General features: G+C 44.5%; 2 protein-coding genes across 2 annotated transcripts in view; one reads left to right on the top strand and one right to left on the bottom strand.

Annotated features, from left to right (window-relative positions):
* Positions 1-6,147: 6,147 nt before the first annotated feature.
* LOC131285625 (putative transcription factor SOX-15) overlaps positions 6,148-21,833 on the bottom strand; it is a 57,412-nt gene continuing 41,726 nt past the window's right edge. The window contains exon 3 of the mRNA XM_058314483.1: positions 6,148-8,186. Within this exon, the coding sequence (XP_058170466.1) occupies positions 6,148-8,186 (2,039 nt within the window). The remainder of the gene's footprint in view (positions 8,187-21,833) is intronic.
* On the top strand, positions 16,854-18,151 carry LOC131288135 (basement membrane-specific heparan sulfate proteoglycan core protein-like). The gene is made up of 3 exons (XM_058317246.1): positions 16,854-17,363; positions 17,421-17,648; positions 17,708-18,151. The coding sequence occupies exons 1-3, from the start codon at positions 17,028-17,030 to the stop codon at positions 18,149-18,151; spliced, it is 1,008 nt and encodes a 335-aa protein (XP_058173229.1). The 5' UTR covers positions 16,854-17,027.

Raw genomic sequence — 21,833 nt, forward strand, 5'->3', positions numbered from 1 at the left:
AAATAGTTTTACCCGTGTATGTTTTCCATTATTGCTTTTAGTGTTGGCTAATGGACGTCCATCGACTTAATGGTCGTTAATACATCTTTTTACCTGTTTGTTATTCCATTAATTCCTTCCTTTGCCGGTAGTGTTAGAGAAACTCGATCCGAAGCGATACTACTAAACAACGCGACCCGAAACGGTACCATCGATTCCTGCGACCAGTAACGTGATATTTACATCCCACGATCTACAAGCGTTTTAACTTGGTAGCCTTAACGACTCCAAACAAGCTGCCAATTCTCTGCACGGTCTCGTTGGCATTACACTTGCCGAGCTAAAACATCGATTCGTAACCGATAGGCGTCGAGGAAATGGATACGATATGGAACTTTGGCTTGGTCACTTGGTGGGAACTTTGTTGGTTGCGGGCCACCTGGAGTACGCTTTGCTCGGAATCTCGGACGAGGTAAGAAAAAATAAAACAAGCCGTATACAAGAGGCTTATCTGTTTGCCGGTTCGCGGGGCTAATGTTTGGGAATTAGTCCACTCTTGTAGGAACACGAAACTCGCACGGGTTTTATGTGTGTGTTTTTTTCTGTTAAATCCCGCAGCGTCGCGTGTTTGCCTGTCGATTGGTCGAAGTCTCCCCAAATTCGTACGCAACTCTCACAGGGGATCGATTCAGTAGTCATTAGACACGTTGTATCTCTCTTTCATCAACCCTTCAATGCTTGCTATGTTTGTGACATAAAATTAACTTTTGTGCATAGCAGGCACTGACTTAACCTGTACAGTTTCATTGAAACCTCTGGAATTACTCTGGGAAGACTAGCCATTGAAGGGTTTTCGTGGGCAAAGTATCTCATTTTACACGTTCCGATCGCCCTTTGCCCGATTGGGTGGGATGAATGAATCGAAGTTAATGAAACACGCGCCTTTTCACGAACTTCCCGATCGGAAAGTGTTCCGAACGCGGGTTCGTCGCTTGTGGCCGTCTCCGGACATACACGCGCTTTTACCCTTCTTAGTATTCGCATACATTAGGTTTGGTCGTCTCGTTTCCTCGCTCTCGATCCTCCTTGCTTTATCTTCCCTAGGTTGGTAGATGGTGAGCGAAGGAAATTCCATGTTTCGTATTAATTATAAACGCAAAAGTGTATCATTACACGATTTTCTACCAGCGTTGTGAAGGTGATGTTGCCTGCCGTTAGCGGCCGGTCGAAGATTGCTAAGGAGGGATTGCTCCCCGCCACTGTGGGGTAGTGGGTGGTCCATGAAAACATCCCCCCACACACACAAGCACACACGACAACGGAGGCGCTTTCATTGCAGTACAACAACTGAAAAACCAGACTCTCAAATGAACCCTCCAGTGTATAACTAACCAGCGAAGGTAGTCTACTATTTCACCGTACAAGTGCGGGACATGTTGCGCATGTTATGGTTGTTTCACCACCCACCGTACCCTTTCTCACCTGGCCCACGGTTGGTTTTTATCCATTCCTCAAGAAACGGCGGACCTTAGGTACGCGTACACCCAAAGAAGGTGCCGTTGTGTTTCATGCTCAGCGATGGTGCGTATGTCCCGCGGGTGGCTATGACCCATCCTCTCTTCTACCCCCTCCTCCACTACCATAACCCTTTCGTAGGTCAGATGCGCAACATGCCACGGTGCAACGCAATGTCTCACCCGCAACGGGGGCAAAAGTTAAGTCTCCCCGCGACATGATCTCGTTCCACGGCTTTCCCTCTTGGTGCTTCAGGTGCCTGACCGACCTCCTACCTTTCCGCACTCAAAACACTCCTCATACACACACACACACGCACACACACGCGTCGGTACACTCGCGCAAGAAAAACGAGAGACACATCACAATCACCTAGAGACGGAATCACTAGATCAAGTAGTGAGGCGTGCGTAGAAGGGAAAACCGTGGGAAAATTTGGGCATCTTTTCTTTTGTTTTCCTCCCCACCCTCCCTATCCACAGGTTGTAATCTTCGTGCATGTTTCTGTGCTGCATGATTCTTTTTTTTCCTTCTCTCGTCGCGAACCAACTCGCGACTGGCTGGCATTAATTAAATATGCGATTTAATTTATAATTTTATCATCATTATATATAGATTCCTGCTGCCTTTTCTACTACTCCGCACCCCCCGTTGTTTTCTTTAGTTCCACGTCAGATTACGTGCTGCTGCGGGTGGATTCACTTCTCCTCGCCGTTTTGGATTTTGTTGTTGCCTATCCCCGCCGTATTTAGGGTTGTGCGTGTTTAGACCTTTTTTTTTTGTTCCATCCACCGATTTCGTCTATTTCCTAGACAAAGCTGCACTTTGCGATACCTTTTGCACACTGTTTGCGTTTCGTGATCAGTCGCGCAGTTGCGTAGTTACTTCAAAAGGTTCAGAAGGTATTTTTCGAAGTTAATGGCTAGTTGGTGCTTTGGAATGCTTGTTTTATGGATTGATGGTAGAACTATTAAATAAGTAAAAAGAAAATGGTTTTTTTTTTACAATTCAAGTTAATTTCGTAGCATTGAAAAGATATAAATTTATTTCATTCGTATTCAGTATTAGGACCTAAACAACTCAATTCAACAAGCAATGGTGTTCCCGAAACGTACGTGCTACACAAAATATATCAATTAAAATATGCTAATTACCATTAGCTTCTTAGGAAGCTCATTTGACTAATTCATGCTTATCCGAAATTCCATACTTTTTGCCCTTTCGACAAATTTAAAAAGATCGTCATTTCTTTTTTTCTCCTACAGGTCTGAATTTGTCATTCAGATTATTTCCTAGCAGCAACATCATAGGTTGATATTTTACTTTTTATTGAATAAATGACTTTTGTAAATTTGTGCGTAGATCGAAAATTATTTTCGCAAAAAAAATTCGCCAAGATGCTTTAAGTAGCTTTTATAGCTTTGATTCAGTTATGTTAATAAATAAGTTTTTCTTATCTTCATTAGTTTTTCTATTTTGTAAAATGAACGTTCATGATCGGTTGCTTTGAGAGTTAAAATATATAATATAGTTTAAAATTAAACTAATGGCTAATTATATTTAAAGCCGTGCATAAATAGTTTTTAACTATCCGTAATTGCTAAAACTACCGAATCCAAATTACTTCCAGAGACGCCAAGTTGGAAAGTTAAACAAAACCACCGGTACTTTTTAAACCTTGATTCAGTCAGCTTTTTATGTTTTATCCACCATAATTCAAAACGTAGATCGCGTGGCTCTGAAGAGAAGCAGAAGCACTCGAGGAACGAAGCCCACTTGCCTTTCATAAATTTATGACATTTCTGCAAGATAATTAATCTTGACCATTAACGATGTCGGCAGTGGCCCCTCTCCCCGGGGCCAACCCGCTTACACATCTTTCACCCGATTTATATTCTGCTTATCGACGGAAACACATCGGGAGAAAATGCCAACGAAATGGGTGGCGAATTTTTCTGAAACCGCTTGGTACAGTTTTCTATCCGATGTTTTTGTGGCCGCACAGGAGGAATGTTAAATGAGAAGGGGAGAAAGGAGTTGTTGTAAAAAAAACGGTACGATAGTTTTTCCTTAAGACGTGCGTGATTTTCCTTGTCTGCATGCTCATCGCAAACTGATGATTGAAGCGTTTTCAGTTCTTTCTACGAAAAAACGTTCACAAGCCGGAAAAGGATTGACAGGAAAGTTTTCTTTTCCCTATGCACCATTTCGGAAAGCCTTAAAGGTATGTTTCTTTTCCTAATAATGTCGTAAAATGCAGCTAACCCGTGGACCGACTTACGATAACCTGTGAACCCCAAAGCTGAGCTCAAGTCTCGTACTTGCTGCCCGAGGTGTCGAGGCTACGGAATGGGGAGAATCACCTGAAATCATCTGGAGAAAAAGAAAACAAACCCATCACCCTCCTCCGTTTCGTCTCCGTCGGTGGCTCGATGGCACGAAAATGAGTGTTGAAGATAAAAATAAAAAAGAAATGAATGCGATCAACACCGCCAGCACCCTCGGGAAGGAATGGGGAAGCACCCAACGGGGCAGAAATGTCTTACGCGGGTAAGATTTTCCGGACGCATTTCCCATGAAAAGCCACCGGAGCGTAACCGAACAGCCACACACACATACATCGCATTCCGACCTGACCGGAACGAAGTGGAATCGGCGGCGCTTTCACCTTATCACTGAAACCCGCGATGAGTGCGTACTCGTGGAGGGTGTAGGTTTGAAGGGGATGCATGCGGTGAAATCAAGGCGGAACGTGAAGCACTTAAGATGTGCGCGAGCTTCCCGATTTCGCGTGATGCTTTTGCTTTTATGCAGCGCTCGTAAAGAACACGGAAGAAAATATCCACAACTTTAATCTGCTAATGGCTGGAAGGGAGCATTCGGATAAGTTTACTCAAGTTTTGCCAAATGTAACTGTTCGGTTGTATGAGAGTCAGCATCCAACAGTAGAGGAAATTTAAAGAGGAAAACTGGTCCATCTCCCTAAAGAGGACTTTTAAATTTTAAATTGATTGATTCTTTTCTTTCCACACAAAACTCCCTGAAAAGAAAAGTAGCAAAAAAGAAAAAGAATATGTATTTAATTATCTATCAATTGATTTTAATTTATTACTCATCCATTGGGGTTGTCCGAAGACTGCTCGTTCAACAAGCTTACAAGCTAGGTGGATTGATTTACCAACGTGGCGAAAGCGATGAATCTCTGAAAATTTGGCGTTTACTTTTTTCCAAAGAAAAAGTCACCATTTTCCTTTACCCATCCTTGGTTATATCTGCTCCCTCTAATGAGTGGAATACTGTGGAATACTTTAATTTATTCCTTTAGCAAGTTAGACTTGCTCTAGAAAAGAAACGACCTGTACATTGAAATATCCGCGAAATAATTGGCCGACTTTGATTCGAATTCGATTTAATGGTCCACCATAAATGATTCATCAGTTCGGGGCGTTGATTCCGTGCTGGCCACTGTTGTTGATGTTGTCTGGTTCCCCGGTGGGTGGGTCGAAGATTTTCCCACCCCGGGATTAATTTATATTTTCAACGGATGGCTTTTCAAACTGTTCCAAAACAGACCCTCCACTTTTGACCGCCGTTAATCATCGCTTTCGCTCACGGTGCAGTTAATTAAACCCAATAATCATGTCTCTTTTCCTTCTTTAAGCTATGATCATTATCCTAACGGGATGTGTCTGTTTTTTTTTTTGCTTTCGTTTTGCTTTCTACCAACGTTTTCTTATTATTTTACATTTGCTTTAAGGGTTGTAATCAATTTCTTTATCTTTTCTCTTATCGAAGTAAACACAGACGGACGATTTTATCTTACTTTCCTGCGTACCTGTCCTGCCCAGAGCAGGATTGATGGTTCTGAGTTCTACGAACTAGTCGATTACTATTTACACTACCCTGATCTATGCCGTCCATTAGTGTTTGTATTGAATTTTTTTGTTTTTCCTTATCGTATTGAAAAATTGTTCCGTAAATTTAACTAATCTTCTTAATGTCATACCTGTCGTTCGCAACCCACCGCTTGAAACAAAAAACCTTTGGTGCGCATGCTTGTTCTACTGCTTAGTGTTGGACATGTTTAATGGTGGCTTAGTTGCGCTTTTCATTGAAATATTGCTGTTTCATTCGTGTTATTGTAAAACTTACTCGGTGGGTGGAACTCGCACAGCATTTAGAAAGGGGAAGAAATATATGTTTTGCAAGATAAGTTAACCTCGGTGCATTAGTAGTTAGTATTTACAAACAAGTCATAAGAAATTGCAGAACCTTAACGAGTGATGTGAAGACTTCAACATATTGATTTGTTCCCTATTCTTTTTCCTAGTGCTGAGTGTTGATCTGAAGTGAGCATTGATATACTTTGTTGGAAAAGAAGAAAATGTGCTTTGTGCTGCGAAGGTGTCGAAGGAATGAACGACGCACTTAGGCACAAATACTGAAATTAACCTTTACCGACCCCTATGTAGAGGTCTTTCGCTGGCTTTGGGTAATTGTGGCCGAAGCGAAGGTCGAAAGTTGATTGCGAGATCCGAAAAACGCACACGACTATTATATTGATATACATACGCTCACACCGCAGCCCAGCCGTGGAACGGATTGAGTATTTTAAGTCCACCGACCAGGGTCCTACCGACGTCCAGCAATGGCTCAGTTGCTGTAGCAGGTTTTGCGTACGCCGGCGAGAATATTGCTGAACTCGTCGTCCTTCAGCTGCTGCTCGTTTGCGACGTAGATGTCGGCCATGGTGGCGTTGGGATGCGCTAGCGGATGTCCTCCGTGGTGCTGGACGGTTCCGGCAACTCCCGGTGACACGATCGCTCCCCCGGCAAGGTGTTGTGGGTGCTGAAGAGGAAGCGCGTACAGTGCGACCGGAGTCGTGGGCAGATGGTTCGAACCCGCTCCTGGAAGTTGCATGCCGTCGGCGAGCTTTGGGAGAACTTGCTGGGAGCCAGTATTGGCGGACGGTCCATTGCCGGCAGTTACAGGCAGGGAGAGTTGTTGTCCGTGCTGACTCTGGGCTTGTTGGTGATGCGCCTGTTGTTGTTGTTGCTGCTGCTGCTGCTGCTGCTGCTGTTGCTGATGTTGGCTCTGATGCTGAGGTGACTGCTGAGCCAGAACTCCACCGGCATAGGTGTAGTACTCACCCTGCGGAAGGCCATAGTAGGAAGCACCGTCATAGCCGTTGAAGTTGTGGTTACTGTCCGGATACTTGAGGTACTTGTCCAGCTCCCGGGAGTCTACCGGGTCCGAGTCTTGGCCGGGCAGTGTGTGTGTTTCGTACATGATGCCGTAGTCTTTGTAGGCATAGGAGTACGTCGGAAGGGTCCCATTCGGAAGCGAAGCCGTGCCATAGTAGCTATTGAGCTGCTCGTTGGACATCGCCTGTTGCTGCTGTTGCTGCTGGTGTTGCTGAGTCGCTTGCTGTTGCTGCATGTGCTGAGAGGTGCTTGTGTTGATCTGGGACATATGAGTATTTCCCGTGGATACGAGAAGCCCGTTCGAAGCGGTCTTGCCTGATTGACCCGCGCCATTGTTGCTCTGATTGTGGACGTTGCCACCGGCACCGTTTGCACTGAGGTGCGGTCCGTGACCTGTCGTGGTCATGGTCGTAGTACCAAGCGTCTGGTGATCCTCGGATGTCGCCAACGGTGGGAAGTACGTCCCGGTGACGATATGACCCTGGTCCAGGATGCTCCGGTTGGTGCACATCACGTACATCCCGTTTACCATCGCCGTGGTTGTGGTTGCACCTGAGCTGACTACCGAAAGGTAGTTTCGCTTGTCGTGTAGACCTCCACCGTTTGATTCGTACGAGTACCGCTTGTCTGCGCCATGTCCGAACGCCGACGGTGATGAGTACTCGCGCTTCAGCAGACCCTCGTGATGCTGCTGTTGCTGATGATGTTGCTGTTGCTGTTGTTGCTGTTGCTGATGGTGTTGATGGTGTTGCTGCTGCTGCTGACTCTGGTGCTGCTGGTGATGGGGCGAATCTTGTTCGTACGAAGGGAACGTGGCTGGCAGCTTCTGCTCACTCTTTATGCCTCCTCCACCACCATAAACACCTTCGTAGGTAAGCTTCTGCTTGCTGCTCTTCAGGTCATCGTAGTTGTTTCCGGCGTGGGTCGAGTGCAGCCCACCGGCGAACGGTTCCTTCTCCAGCTCGAGCGGACTCATCTCCGGCGTTGGCAGGGCGGACGAGACGACATCGTCGACCATCTTCTCCATCGACCCGTTGGCAACCCCGCTCTGGCCTCCGTTGGCCGTCACCTGAGCCAGCTTGCGGCTACCGATGGTTGGCGGGACGGCGATCGGTTCCGGGCTCTGCGTGGGGCTCGAGTCGGGCGTGTTGAGCGCATTGTTACTGCCGGCGTAGTAGCTGTGCGGGTTGTATGTGTATGGGCTCATGCGCTGCGACGAATCACCGTCACCATAGTTTAATTCGCTCGGCGACGAGTTGCTGACGAGGTTCTGCGCCGGTCCCGGAGTTCCTGCCGAACCACCGGTCGGACCCGCTCCAACCGCTCCAGCACCTCCGGAGCCTGGTCCGGTGCGAGCTTTGGCGTGCTTTCGGCGTCGTGGACGATACTTGTAGTTCGGATGTTCGGTCATGTGGATCACGCGAAGACGCTCCGCTTCTTCGACGTACGGCCGACGATCCTGTGGCGTCAAAGAGCGCCACTTTTTACCTAAACACGGCGGAAAAGGTGAAGAAAAAATGTTGGGGTTATGAAATGGAACAAGATTATGCAATCTAATGAATAAACATCAGTAAATATTTAAGTTTACCTTGCAACATATCATAAGATGTGTCCCAGATTTCAGCAGAACATAAAAGCAAATAGGAAAACAATTTCATCATTTACAATTTTCGTTTTTATATGGTGATTATGGGTTGATCAGATTAAGATTAAAGATAAACGAAAATGATCTACCGAAAATGCAAGGTTGCTCCATGACTAACATAATCAATTCCCATTATTCACAAGTCTTGAATTATCAAAGTGTACATTAACCAGTTATTTACAGAAATATTAAAACTTGATTCTTGAAACAAAATAGGTAATGTCTCCATTTGATAACCAATTGTTTACTGGTCATAACTGGTAAGGTGTATTCATTAAAAATTACCACCACTTTCTCATTAAAATATTTCTCGTTGCGCCAAAACAGAATCAATCTCCTTTGTGGAAGACCAAATACAAATGATATCCCAGAAAGCTGAAACTGTATCCCGGATTTTCGCACGGACGAAAGACAGTCCTTCCAAAGCGCCCGCATCACGATAAAGGCGCGTGCCAATTATATTCGGACCCGGCATTTGGGTTTCTTTTTCTCTGATCCCTCGCAAGAGCTGTTGCACAAGCAAAAAATACTCTAAGGGATAAAAAGACGAACCTGAATGAAACCTTCCCGAGCGCTGAAGAAGAAAAGACGCGGCATGGAATGATCAACACTCTCCGCTCGAGCAGCAGACGAAATAAAGAAAAGAAAATACACCCGCGAGTAGCTAAGAAGTGCTCAAATCTTTTCATACCCCACACACGGGACCCCACCGATGCACCCAGGATGTTGGTGTTTGGAAGTGTGGTCTTCCTTATTTTTTATTATTTCTATTTTTCGCTGCTTACAACTTGCCGGCTTTTATCCGTTTGAGCTGCACTTCTGCCCGACGTGCAATTCATATCGTCGTGGGAGAGTAAATTATGTTCTGGCGATAAATAATTCTGCCCTTCACGGCAGCCATGGGCGGCATTTATCCCTTTTTGTTATCGGTTCGAGTTTTTACGTTTTCTGCACTTTTTTTTTGTTTTCGCCAAACCCGACTTTCGAGCTTCCTATGTCGATTGGAATCGCACACTAGGCTGAGGGCTGAGGCTACACTTTCCGCGCCGTCTGGCCGAGGTTTTTTGTTGTTGATCCTCTTCTTCTGCAGCTAACTACGATCCAAATGGGACGTCTCTCCACCGATGGCACCCGGGCGGCACACAGCAACACTTGGAATTGCGCACCCGGCGAGCGATGACATTGGTAAATTAAGTTTGACATTTATTATCAGCACCCACCGCACCGGGAGCCGAAGGGGCTTTGCGGGCCGCTCATGAGCTCATAAATCTGGCGATTGTTAGTGGCCACAGAAGTCGCCCAAAAGCGGGGCGAAGTCGGCCAGCTGTGTGTCCCTTCCGACGGTTGAATCCTCGGAGGGAGCCAGTCTTCCCGCCTAAGCACACGACCCCGACTGCTCGTTGCCTTTGGAGGGCTTTGATTCGGACGATTCGTCCCGCTGTCGAATTCAATTTAGCAACTGTGTTGTCGGCCGGACAGAGTTCGAATCCTTCGCCTTCGGTCGGTTGATGGTGGTTGATTTAGCGGCGATTCCAATTACCGAATCGCTTTCATTTGGCGACGCGTTGGTGAACGCTGATTATCGTTCTGTTTTGATTGGAGGTGTTTGCTAATAACTCACAGATTTCGGAGTGTTCTTATTGCGGAAGTTGTATTTGGATAATTTCCAAATTAAGTGCTGTCTAGTTTAATCTCTTAGGGAAGCTTCTTGAAGGGGTTTTTAAAAGTATCTATAGAATTAAACGATGTTACCCGCCAAATGAACTAAACAACAAACGTAATTCAATTAAGTTATCTTCTCGAATGAGTTGTTAATAACTTAGGTTTTCATCTATACAAAATAGATAAAAGATAAGTCAATAAATAAGAAAAAAAATTTGAGCAATTGAGGAACACATATGGCAACTAATAATTTGAAATTCTGATGGTTGAGTATTGTAACATAATATATGAACATATAAAAGTCACCGTTGTCTGTATATATATATATATGTATGTGCTCGCATCACGCAAAATCTACCGGGCCGATTTACACCAAACTTGGCAGGAAGGTAGCTAATTTTCCATGGTTGAATGATCTGAACTTCGTTTGTTGATATCTTCAATCCTCTCTACCCCTCCCAAGCACCTACCCTCGAAAATTAATGAAAAACAATTATAGCTCAACCATTACTGATTGGATTTACATAAAAATTGATACACATGCTGTTTTCGTAAGGACATAGCATGGTTTAAAATTTCATCGATCTAGGGGAAGGGGAAAGGGTCTCATACTACCCCCTACCTCAAAAATGGTAAAAATGCAATATGGATATCAATTTCGCCAGATTTATGATCTCTAAATCGAATGGCCTTACTCTTAATGTTCAATCTTAGCCCAGACTCCCTCTATCCTCCTCTTCTTCAGCATAACAATAGCAATTCTCAAAACGAAGAGCGTTATTTCTTATCATGTATTCAACAGCATTACGCAAACTCTAACGGACCGATTTGTGCCAAACTTGACTGGATATTAGCTAATTTTACAAGGATGAATTACTTGGACTTCGTTTGTTGATATCCCCATACCTCCATACCCCTCCCGGATAACAACCGTTCAAAAATAAGGAAAACCAATTAAAGCTCTACGATTATTGAACAGATTGTCACAAACTTGGTACACATACTGCTTACAAAGAGACATAGCTTTGATTAAAATTTCAACCTCCTAAGGCAAGGGAAAAAGGGGGCTCTCAAATTACCCCCTTCTCTAAAAATAGTAAAAATGCAATATGGGTACCAATTTCGCAGTATTTGTGGTCTCTAAATCGAATGGCCTCACTCTTAATGTTCAATCTTAGCTAAGACTCCCACTACCGTCCTCCTCTACAGCAAAACAATAGCAATTCTCAGAACAAAAAACGTCAATTCTGATCACATGTATTCAACGCAAAATCTAATAAGTCTACCTTAACCAAACTAGGCTGGAGAGTAGCTAATTTTTTATGATTTCGAATATCCTCCGTCCCTTTCCCGAACCGAAAACTTTTCCCTATCCCCGAACACCGAACACCTAAAATGAAGAAAAATAATAATAATTCAACAATTATGGGATGGGAGTTTTACAAAATTTGGTACACGTACTTCTGAAATATGTAGCCATCATCTAATAAAATTTCATCCATGTACAGGAAAGGATAAGAGGGACTACCATCTTACCTCTATATCTCAACAATGGTTTAAAAGCAATATGGGTATCATTTTCGTAGTTTTTTTGGGGTCACTAAATCGAATGGAATCGAATTTGAGTGTTCAATCTCATCTCAGACTTCTTTTATCTTCTACTACAAATATTCTCAATCACACAAAATCGATTCGATTTACACCCAACATACTAATAAGAAAGCCAATTTTCAAGTGTGAAACGTCCAACATTTTTAACATTGTAAAACTCAAGACACTGAATGAAAACACTCTTTCGTTTGGAATTGTTTTTCTACCCGGATGAAATCGGGTTAATCAGCTAGTAATATATGAACACAAGAACTATCGCGGTTTTTACGCTCGAAACTTTAGCGCAAATTATTTTCAATATTAAAAAGAAAATTTTATTTTTGAATACATAAAAATTACCAATCCATTGGATGTGTGAAAGTTATGCATTAAGATTTGGTAGAATTGCTCAGCCTTAAGAAATAAATGTGATTGAAAAAGTACCTGACCAGTCAAAATGACTGGTCTGGTAGTTCTAGTGTTAAATTAATTTCAAGATATATTAAGTAAGGTAAAAGAATCGACCAGGAAATGTTTTGTACAGCATTAGAAACCTTAAACATAATTTTTGGATCAGAAGGATCAACACATCCTTCTTAAATTAAAATGATTCTCTAATCAAAATGTATAACAATAAAACTTCGAACACTAAAGAAATCTACATCATCACCATGAGGTGTTTTTAGTAATTCACGGCATTCGACGATGATTGAAGCATTAATCGAAAACGAATCACACCTCACCCGTCGACCTATCGGTAGGCAAATTAAAAGCTCACGCTCCAAAGGACAGGCAAGGTAGAGAACGAAATCAAACAAACAAACTGCCGAAGAATACACAAACTCCAAGGCGGTACAAAACAATCGAACGGTTATGGTGTAGTAAATTTGTTTATGCTTTTATGCTCCGAACCGACACCGTCCCCTCAGATGTACCAGAATAAGTGTTTGCCCCTCGGAAGCTCGGAATCTTTCTGTCTCCCTCGTGCAGCCACCGAGCGGGGTGAAATGAGCTTTGCATAATTTTATGTTTCTCTTCTTTTGTTGCAAACCCCCGGCCCGGGGAAGAGGCAAAACCAATCTCAGTACAAAACTATTATTCAAATAGACCTCCTCGCGAGTCGCGCCAGCTTTCGGTCGTAGTGTACGATGGGGCTGGCGGTCATTGTACCGTTGTTCTTCCTTCTCTCCCGTTCCCGCACACTATCTGCCTTCTGCTCCCTCCTCAAAGTTCAAGCCCTTTTTTAGGCTCGTGCTAAAGGCGGCTTAGCAACACGTGGTCAGCTTGAATATTAATGCAAAAAAAAAGGAAAACGAACAGTTGGGCGTGCGCTCGCGCCATTCTCGAAGACTGAGGGTCTTTCCGGGAGGGAAACAGGGAAACCGGGAAGAGGTGCCGAGTTTTACGAGGCAGTATTATTATTATTATTATTTTCAGCTTCGAAACAACCAACAGGTGGCATTTGAGAAAAAGTATTTTATTTTGGACCGCAACCAGAACCGTTCGCTCGTGGTTATTTTACATTTTCGCGACTGAAATTAATAAACCTTATGTCGATGGTGTTCTTTTTCGGTACAGCCTTTTACTGCCAAATACTTCTTCTCCCATTTCTCATTTTACTTGGTGCACAAATTAATGTTTAAGAAAGTCTCTGCCTCAGTATATCTCACTTTTACAGTTTTAGCAAACATGCTAGTGATTAATGGCCCGCGCAGAGAACCATAATATTCTATCGTGTTTTTTGGCATAGGCCTACGAAACAATGGCTAGTAATTAATCGACAATTACATGTCCGGTGGTGGTAGTATTATCGAAAGGAAACCATCGTTTCAATCGATTGAAGGTGTGATGAGTTCATCCTCAACCGTCTGCACCTCTTCGTGGATAGTTTAATGGCGATGAATGAAAAACATATACCACACTATCGAGGGGACGTAAGATTCTTAATATTTATTATGTTACTTTCTTGCGCACCAGAATCGGATCGTGAGTCTTGAGACCATTTAGAAAAACGATTCAAGCATGACAAAATCTTCCAATCTGGTTCCTGGGACGTAAGCCCTTTGATCTCCAATCTTCCACCTCATTCGCCAATTAGTAAGCATAACGTGCAGGGGAGCAATTATTTTTGCCATTTTCGCTCCCTTTTTCACCCACTTCTTGCGCGAGGTCAGACGATCTACCGATCGATAAACGACGACACACGAACGAAACAGATATTTATGTTTTCATTCGCGCGTATGGAGAATCATTGAAAATTGAATTCCTTTCAGTCCTTTGAAATTGTTTAAATCATTTGTTGTTCTCCCATGGGAAGCGCTTTGTAAAATACTTTCTTGTGATGTCAAATGCAAATAACTTAGTTTATTTTACTGTTTACTATTTTATCACGTGACCCGACGAAGCCTACGAAATTATTCCATAAATCTCGACGCTTTTGAACTGAAACCACGGAGTTTTAAAACAACCATAAAATGGATGATGCCCCAATCACACCTTCACAACGACACGAGAGTTCCACTGAAGCTCATTACATAAAAATCGGGAAGGTAACGAACATTATAATAATTTTCTTTGCATCGAATAAACGCAAGAAAATGTTGAACCCATCTTCTACACCTCTAACGATCCAACGTAAGTGGTATGATATGAGCATGATTGTTTCCCTTTTCTATCAATGAAGCATTGAAGAATAAAACAAGCTAAGAGGTGATCTTGAACCGAAGGAAAGAAAACTTAGAAACAACAATCCCAAAGTGCAAGAGGAAAACGAGAAAACCGGCAGGATTTATGATTACGAAATACTTTGGCGAACGCTTTCAAGCGGGGAACATTCTGTCGACGGAGATAGTTTTTCGCTTCACGGTTTTGCAACAGAACGAACGAAAAAAGCGCAAGCATTTTGATGAGTTTTGAATAATTCATTCGCTGCACTTCTGGCACGAAACGATGGCAGCGGAGCGAGGTGCGCATGGTGGCGCTCTAACTGGACATTTTTGAAGAATTTCGTACCATTTTTAAAGGCTTATGCTTTCGGCAGCATTCGGGTGCCGTGATGACACCGTTGTGCGTGGAGGTGACCGAGGCAAGAGGCCGGGGGGTTGGTGAAATGGTGGATTAAAAATTCTAATCAGCCGCCGGATTTGGTGTTGCTCAATTTCCGAGAATGGAGCTGACGATTTCAGTTCATTTCGGGATGGAAGCTTTCGACGACGACGACGACGACGACGAAAGGGTCCTGCAGAATTTATGATCCACCCTCCCCCGGGGCTGGTGTTGGTGCTGGTGGTTGGTTACGCATAAATAAATGATTCATTGCTCCGTTTCCGCCCTCGAACGGGACGCACTTACACTCCAGGAGAATGACGGCCAGCCTGGCGCCACACGTTTTCCTTCTCTTGTTTCGATTTCGAACACACTTTAGTCAAAGACCGCCTTCGAGAGTTCGTGCGTTCGGTTCGGGATCGACGACGATGATTTATGGTTCGACGCGCGGTGACGGGATCGTTCGGTTCCACTTTTAATAAAAATCTAATAAACTATCCCTACCCATCCCTACCCACTCTCCCCACTGCTCTATCCCCCAGGCGATGGTCACGATTTTCATGAATAGAAAAATAAATAAATGTGTAATGAAAATGGAATCGCCCCGTACGAAAGTGCGTGTCCAATCAGAGCAATGAACCGTTGGCCGGCCCCGCACCGGACCGGGATGGATTACGCATCGGGTCATGAAGTTACCGAAAACCCGAAAGACAAAATCCAAATGTAATAGAATTACGCACACGCTCGCGATGAATTTCTAATCGGCCAACGCCTTTGGCATTGCGTGCCACCCGGGCTTCGAGACGGCGCGCCACGATGTGTACGCCGGGTGACACGCGCGTGCGCCAACGTACCGAATGACATGCGGCTGTCTTTGGACATGTTCTTTTATTGTCAAAAAAGGAAAGGCAAAGAGGGGCGGGTGAGTGTGTGTGTGAACCGCTTTTCCGGTGTGTCGCTTGGTGCGTGCGGGTGTGTCGTGGCCGTTGGAATGTTTTCCGTAATTCTCCCATTTTACGACAAAGAAAGCTGACCAGCTGGAAAGGATGAATAAAGCGTGCTTATGATTTCATTAAAATTAATAAAATGGTTAGCAATTGAAAATTTTTCTACTGATTCTTAATACTCTCAACAATAGAAAGTTATTGAGATCAGTCCTCAATTATGTTTTTATGTTTTTGTGTGAAATGAGAAGGATTCAAATTACGATGGTAGTGGAGTGCTTGTATAACAACCGGCTAATTCTTTTAAATCGTTTTAGTTTAGTTAAGGTACTTTTGAGAGTTTTCAACCTATAACGATTCGTAAAAACTTTCTTTGATTTGTGAATTTGATTTGATTCGAATACAAGAGTTTCATCTTTTTGATGTGGGTCCTATTAACATGTTTGCATTGGATTTACGCGTACCTTGGATAATATTTTTAAAAAATGCTTACATAAAAGTGACATTTCGATTCAGGATAGTAATCAATTAAAAAGGGGCACCCAAAGCATTTCCAGACGATCCACAACCAAACATGTTAATGCGAAAGAAGTTGGTTATACGTTTTGCTTGGGATCATTTTCAATTATAACGTAATAGAACGTATAAAAAAAAGCAATCTCCATCTAGAACTGAGTATAATTAATCATATAAAAAGTCGGGTTTAAAACGACCGGTCTACGAAAAACTTTATAAAATCATTGTATTGGTAACATAATTTTACCAAATGTAAGATTTAATTTAATGGCCAATTTAGTTCTTCGCACTTGTACAACCGTTTGCAATGAAGGATTAAGTGGTTCACGTTGTTCCACCGGGAAATACCTCCGGAATTGAAATTAATTCTTATTGTAACACCAGTCACTCTCTTGCAGGTGAGTTTTGAATGATGAATGAATGCGACTGAAAACATTAAAACACGCCGAAAAGGTCTAAGGTCTTTTTCGGTAGTCAATCCACTTCGGTGGAGGACGAATGTTTACAAACAAACGAATGTCTAGTGATAGGCTAATCAAAATATAGGACCAACACATTTCCTTCGACTCCAAACCTCTCCAGGGTCGCGTTATCAGTCGTTTAGTTTCGTTGGTTGCGATGAGACGCTATTCGCTGCAAGTCGGTATAGTTTTGTTTCTAGCGAGTGGAGTTGTTGCGGGTAGGTTAGTTTTAATTGAAACCCTCGGTTTGGCTTCAAAATCATTCCCCCTTTTGTTCCCGCCAGTTGATCGAACTCCCCTTCGTTACGTGCCCTTCCGGTGTCGAAGCAACGGTGTTTCCGTGTCGATCACGTTCCGCTGCGATGGATTCGCCCACTGCCTGGACGCGTCGGACGAAGCGGGTTGCCAGGCTCCGGCCCTGGTAGAAGGACCTCCAGCCTCGGTTGTGGTGCAGGTGGGCGAGTGGATGAACCTGACCTGCCGCGGCACCGGCACTCCACCGCCCTCCGTCTCGTGGAAAATGAACGGAAACGAACTACTGGATCCGGTGTGCGATTTTGCGCGGGAGTTAGATGGTTCGGGATGGCTATCCTGCCGGATGCGGTTGATCGACGCGGGCAACTACTCGTGTCATCTGAAGAATCCACTCGGTACCATCGACGTGCAACCGGTAACGGTGGCCGTTGTGAAGGGAAATCCATGCCCGGATGGGGCATATCTCACCGGTGAAGGAACCTGCGCCAGCTGCTTCTGCTCAGGAGTATCCCAGCTTTGTCACAAATCTGATCTTTTCAGATGGAATGTAAGTGGCAGACTTCCTCCGAGAATGAAATCATGACTTTGCATTGCTTTCTTCTAGTACACTATGGCTATGAACGATTGGAAGATGTGGTACGCAACCTGGAACGGACAGGGAGCAGTGGAGAAAGTCACAAACTACACCAATTTTCCCACTACCAGACCTCTGTACTATAGCCTTCCGTACCGGTTCATCGAGTATCAAGTCAAATCGTACGGAGGATACCTTCAGTTTGAAGTTGATGGGAGGCATAGCAAAAGGCCAGAGATTCCCGAGATAGTCCTTATGGTAAGATGCAACTAAGACGTCCTTTATCAACATGTTGAAGTGATAAATCTCTCATCCAGGGGTATAATAGAACAATCGTGTATAGGGGAACTACCAAAGACAACTCTGCTTTAGTCAATCGGACTGTCAGAATCCAGTTCAAGGAATCCAACTTCCAGTACCACAACGGAAGTAAGCTCGATCGTGCCAACTTTATGACGATCCTCGCCTACATCGATCGCTTTCTCATCCGAATGTATCCCACCGATGGAAGATACGTACCGAGCGAAAAGGATATTGTAATGGACTCCGCGAGCAACTACTCGCGCGGCATGGGAAGGACAACTTCTGTGGAAGAGTGTCGCTGTCCACCGGGATTTCGCGAAACTTCCTGCGAGCGGTGCGACTTTGGCTACAACCGAATCCTGTTAGGACCACCGTCGGGTTTGTGCATGCCCTGGGAGTGGCACCGAAACCGTTACGTGCCAACGAGCACCACTCCCCGAACTTACCACTATGTTTGATGGTCAGGTTCCTATCATAATGTCACATAAATCCGTGGAGATCATGTCTTACCAGTGAATAAAAGGGTAAAATAAAAGGAATCTGTTAGAAAGGAAATATTTGCGTAAAACGCATTGGACTTAACAAGCAGCCTAACGCGCACACCAATCTGATTGAGTTTCATCGCAGACCAAACTCATAAAATACCTTAAAGGGGCATCTTAACTTTTTCACGACCGTCATAAAAGAACCGTTCCCCTCGGCGCTCATCAACACATGACGCATGTTGTGTCACGCATTCCCTCTTGCTCGCATTACTTTCAACTCGCCACTAGATCCTGGGGGAGTTTGATGTTTTCCTTGGACTTGGAATTCTCCCCATCACATCTTTGCACTCCCTTTGACCCCAACTTCCTCCCTCGATCTCTAATGACTGCGCGCCCTTGTCGTTCGCCCTGGTCCGTTCTGCTCGTTTGCCTTGCGGTTCCGGTTCGCTGGCTGTCGGTGAGAAATTTCCGCTTCCACTCTGGGAAAATTTCATTCAACTGCGACCGCTGGGTCGGTCCACCCTTGGCGGCTTCTCCCGGCAAGGCTTTCACCCACGCCTCGAAGATGCGCGCACGCTCTTGGTATGGGTGTTGCAAGATTGTGAACCTACAGAAGTGATGTTTGTGCCAGCGGTGGAGAGCCTAACAGCATATAACGGGGTCTAAGCTAGCCAACCCACCGAAGGAGTCCGAAGGTGTTGGTGTGGAAGCCCTCAACTCGCTGCCAAATGGTTTCCTTCGATGGGTCTCGAAGTAATGCTCCACGGTGTCGCGTCGTTGTTTTTGTTTCATCCAGACCTTTTTTCTTCCTTCTCCCGTGATACCTCCTCCAGACATTATACGGGTGAACGAACCTCTTCCTCGAGCTAGTTGCGCCAATTCTTACCGAGTTCTTAGCCTCTCCAGCCCTAGGCGGACGACGGCGAGCTGATATTTCCGTTCGAGTGAGCACAGGTGTCTTCACTTCCGTTCGGCACATTTCCACACCCCGGATACAAATAAAAACACCTTGTGTGCGTTTGTGGCAGCGGTGTGTGCGTGACCGGGTCGGTGATCACATGTGATCGAATCGTTTACACGCGTTTCCTTCCCTAGAGTTTCCGCAGGGTTGAAAGCGGCCTCTGCTGGTCAGACGCTTTATGAGGATTAATTGCTGCAATGTTCGCCTGTAAATCTTGGTAAAATGCTTCACTGAACTGGAATAACAACATCACCACCGGTCCCGAACGTGGTTCAATTATGTGCCGGAGATCTCTGCGCCGGGCCCGACCGCCAACCGGAAAGAGTGTGGGAAATAGTTCGCGCCTTCTAATTCCGATGCCGGATTTGACCTTGCAGAATAAAATGAAGGGTAGTTATAAGGCACGACTGGTTAAGGAATGTGCCCATAAACACATCACACGTTTCAGCGACTGTTGCGGTGGTATTTATGTTATTTTTCGTGGACTCGAATCGACAGCTTTAGCTCAGGATAAGAAATGTTGTTTAACAGAATTTAAAAAATTTAAACATCTTTAGTCAAAACAGCACAGAGTAGAAATAAAGAAAACGATTTTGTGGATTGATTTATCTCTTCACTTCCTCAAAAAAAAAGATGGCTGGAATGATCCGAAACATGCTAAACGAAGAATTCCATTCCAGGAAATCAACACACGTCCACCGAAAGGTCCACCGTCAGGTGATTGATCGACCGATCGATCGATGGCGAGAAGACGAAGAAGAAGGGCAACCGAACAGCGAGAAAAATTGCACACAAGCGAAAGCGAGAACGAAAACGTTTCGTTGGAATCCATTTGATTTGTAACTTCCTTTGGGTAAACGATTGCAAAGGTTGTTTTTTGGGGTGGGAGAATGTCACCGAGACTCCTCAGGAGTGACTCCGGTTTTTTGTGCTGTCTTGTGTCCATCTTGGGAGACTGGTTGTGGTTCTTTGACATTCACTTTTCGGGATGGCCATGATCAGTCCTACCAGCTCCCTTTCTGCCTGGGACGTCCATCCGCCCGGAGGGGATGGATTTTTTGACAAGTTGCTAGCACCGGTGCCACACCCAGAACCTCGTGCTGACCAGTGTCTGTCTCCGCAAAAACGGCTACACGAACTCACCACATTTGTAGTACTCGAAGGCCTCATTCCGTCCTCCACAGGACGGAGTCTCGTTTCTCTCTCGCGACATCAGTCATTTACCAAATTCGATTTCTGAGAATCCACGTACGAGATTAATCTTGCCAGTGCTGTCAGCATGCAATCGTATGGTGTTGATCGCTGCCAGATCATGGAGTTCCAGCTTCAAGCCCAGAAGTATCAAGACGATCGCCAAGACTTACTGTCTGTCCTTTGCGAAGATCGATGGCTGGAGTATGTCGAGACCTCGAAACACGTGGTGAGTCATACCTGATCCCCCTTCCAGGTCTTTACCAATCCCTAGAATCTACCACTCACTCCTCATCCCGTAACACTGCTGTACCTCTCGTGTGTAATTAAGTCGTCTTTAGAGCAAATTAGCCTCCATCGCAATTACTTGTCTCACTGCTCTGGAAGATTCCCCAGGTTGGAGCAAAAATTATCGACCAGATGAGATTTCAGCGATTGTGCACTGGCGGGACACGATCACGCTAGTTGGCGAATCGCGTGCGGCCGAGTAGCGGTCTCTGTTCCTTTTAATTTATTTACGATTCTAGACCGCGAAAAGTCGGCGCCATGTTGTGCAATCTGGATCTATCCTGCGTCTGCCAGCCCCTCGGAGAATGCGATCTGGCGGATCGATCGTTATCAGCTGGCAGTCGTTACCGCAGGTGTTTGTAATTGATTCGATGCCCCTAACGTGTTCACCGATGGGCGACTTTGTAGCGTTATGAGTCGTCAGTGTTTTTCCGCGTCCTCCAGTTTAATGAGCTGTGATTTAATCAATTTATTACCTCCAACAAAAGGGTTATATGAGAAATATCTTTGTCTTTTTCCTGTAACGCTAAACTCTATCAAAGTCCTGTGACCTTCAACGCTGCATTTGTATTTTTATTTCTTATATTACGAACTCAACGATATCTTTTTGCTGTTACTTAAATTGCTGGTGTTTAATTATTTGAGCAAAACGATTAATATAGCAATCTTGATGCACAAACTCATAGGCTGATCCTCATCATCCGTAGTTTTTCCACTCTCAAAATAAAGTCATTTACATACTTTCCCCCTGGGCATCGCTCATTTTCCCCGGCCCTCTGTGTAATCTCTGATGATCTATGATTAAACTTTCCAATTCACTTCTCCTGTCTGCGTGAAAGAAAATCTAATGAACGATATAAAACGAATGATTAAAAGGTCGCGACATAAATCAACGTTCAGCTGCTCGACTATACTCGGATCCGTGGATGAGCTTTCTCGTTTTAATCTGACGAACCGGCGGACCAACGCCCGGATGAGAGCGACCAGCCTATTATTCCGCTGGGAATTGTGTCAAAGGTAAAGCCAACACGAGTGCGGATGAGCTTTTCCCTCTTTGCGTTGTCTTTGACGAAGGAAAACAGTGAAGGAAAAGTGTGAAAAATGTTTTTCCAATGCAAATCAGAACCACTTTTATTTTCGGGTTTTTTTTTTTGTTGGTTGGAGTAAAATCGTAAGGAGTTGGGAGGCGGTTTTTTGAATCAACAACTTTACATC

Source organism: Anopheles ziemanni, chromosome 3 (assembly GCF_943734765.1).
Source record: "Anopheles ziemanni chromosome 3, idAnoZiCoDA_A2_x.2, whole genome shotgun sequence".
NCBI lineage: Eukaryota > Metazoa > Arthropoda > Insecta > Diptera > Culicidae > Anopheles > Anopheles ziemanni.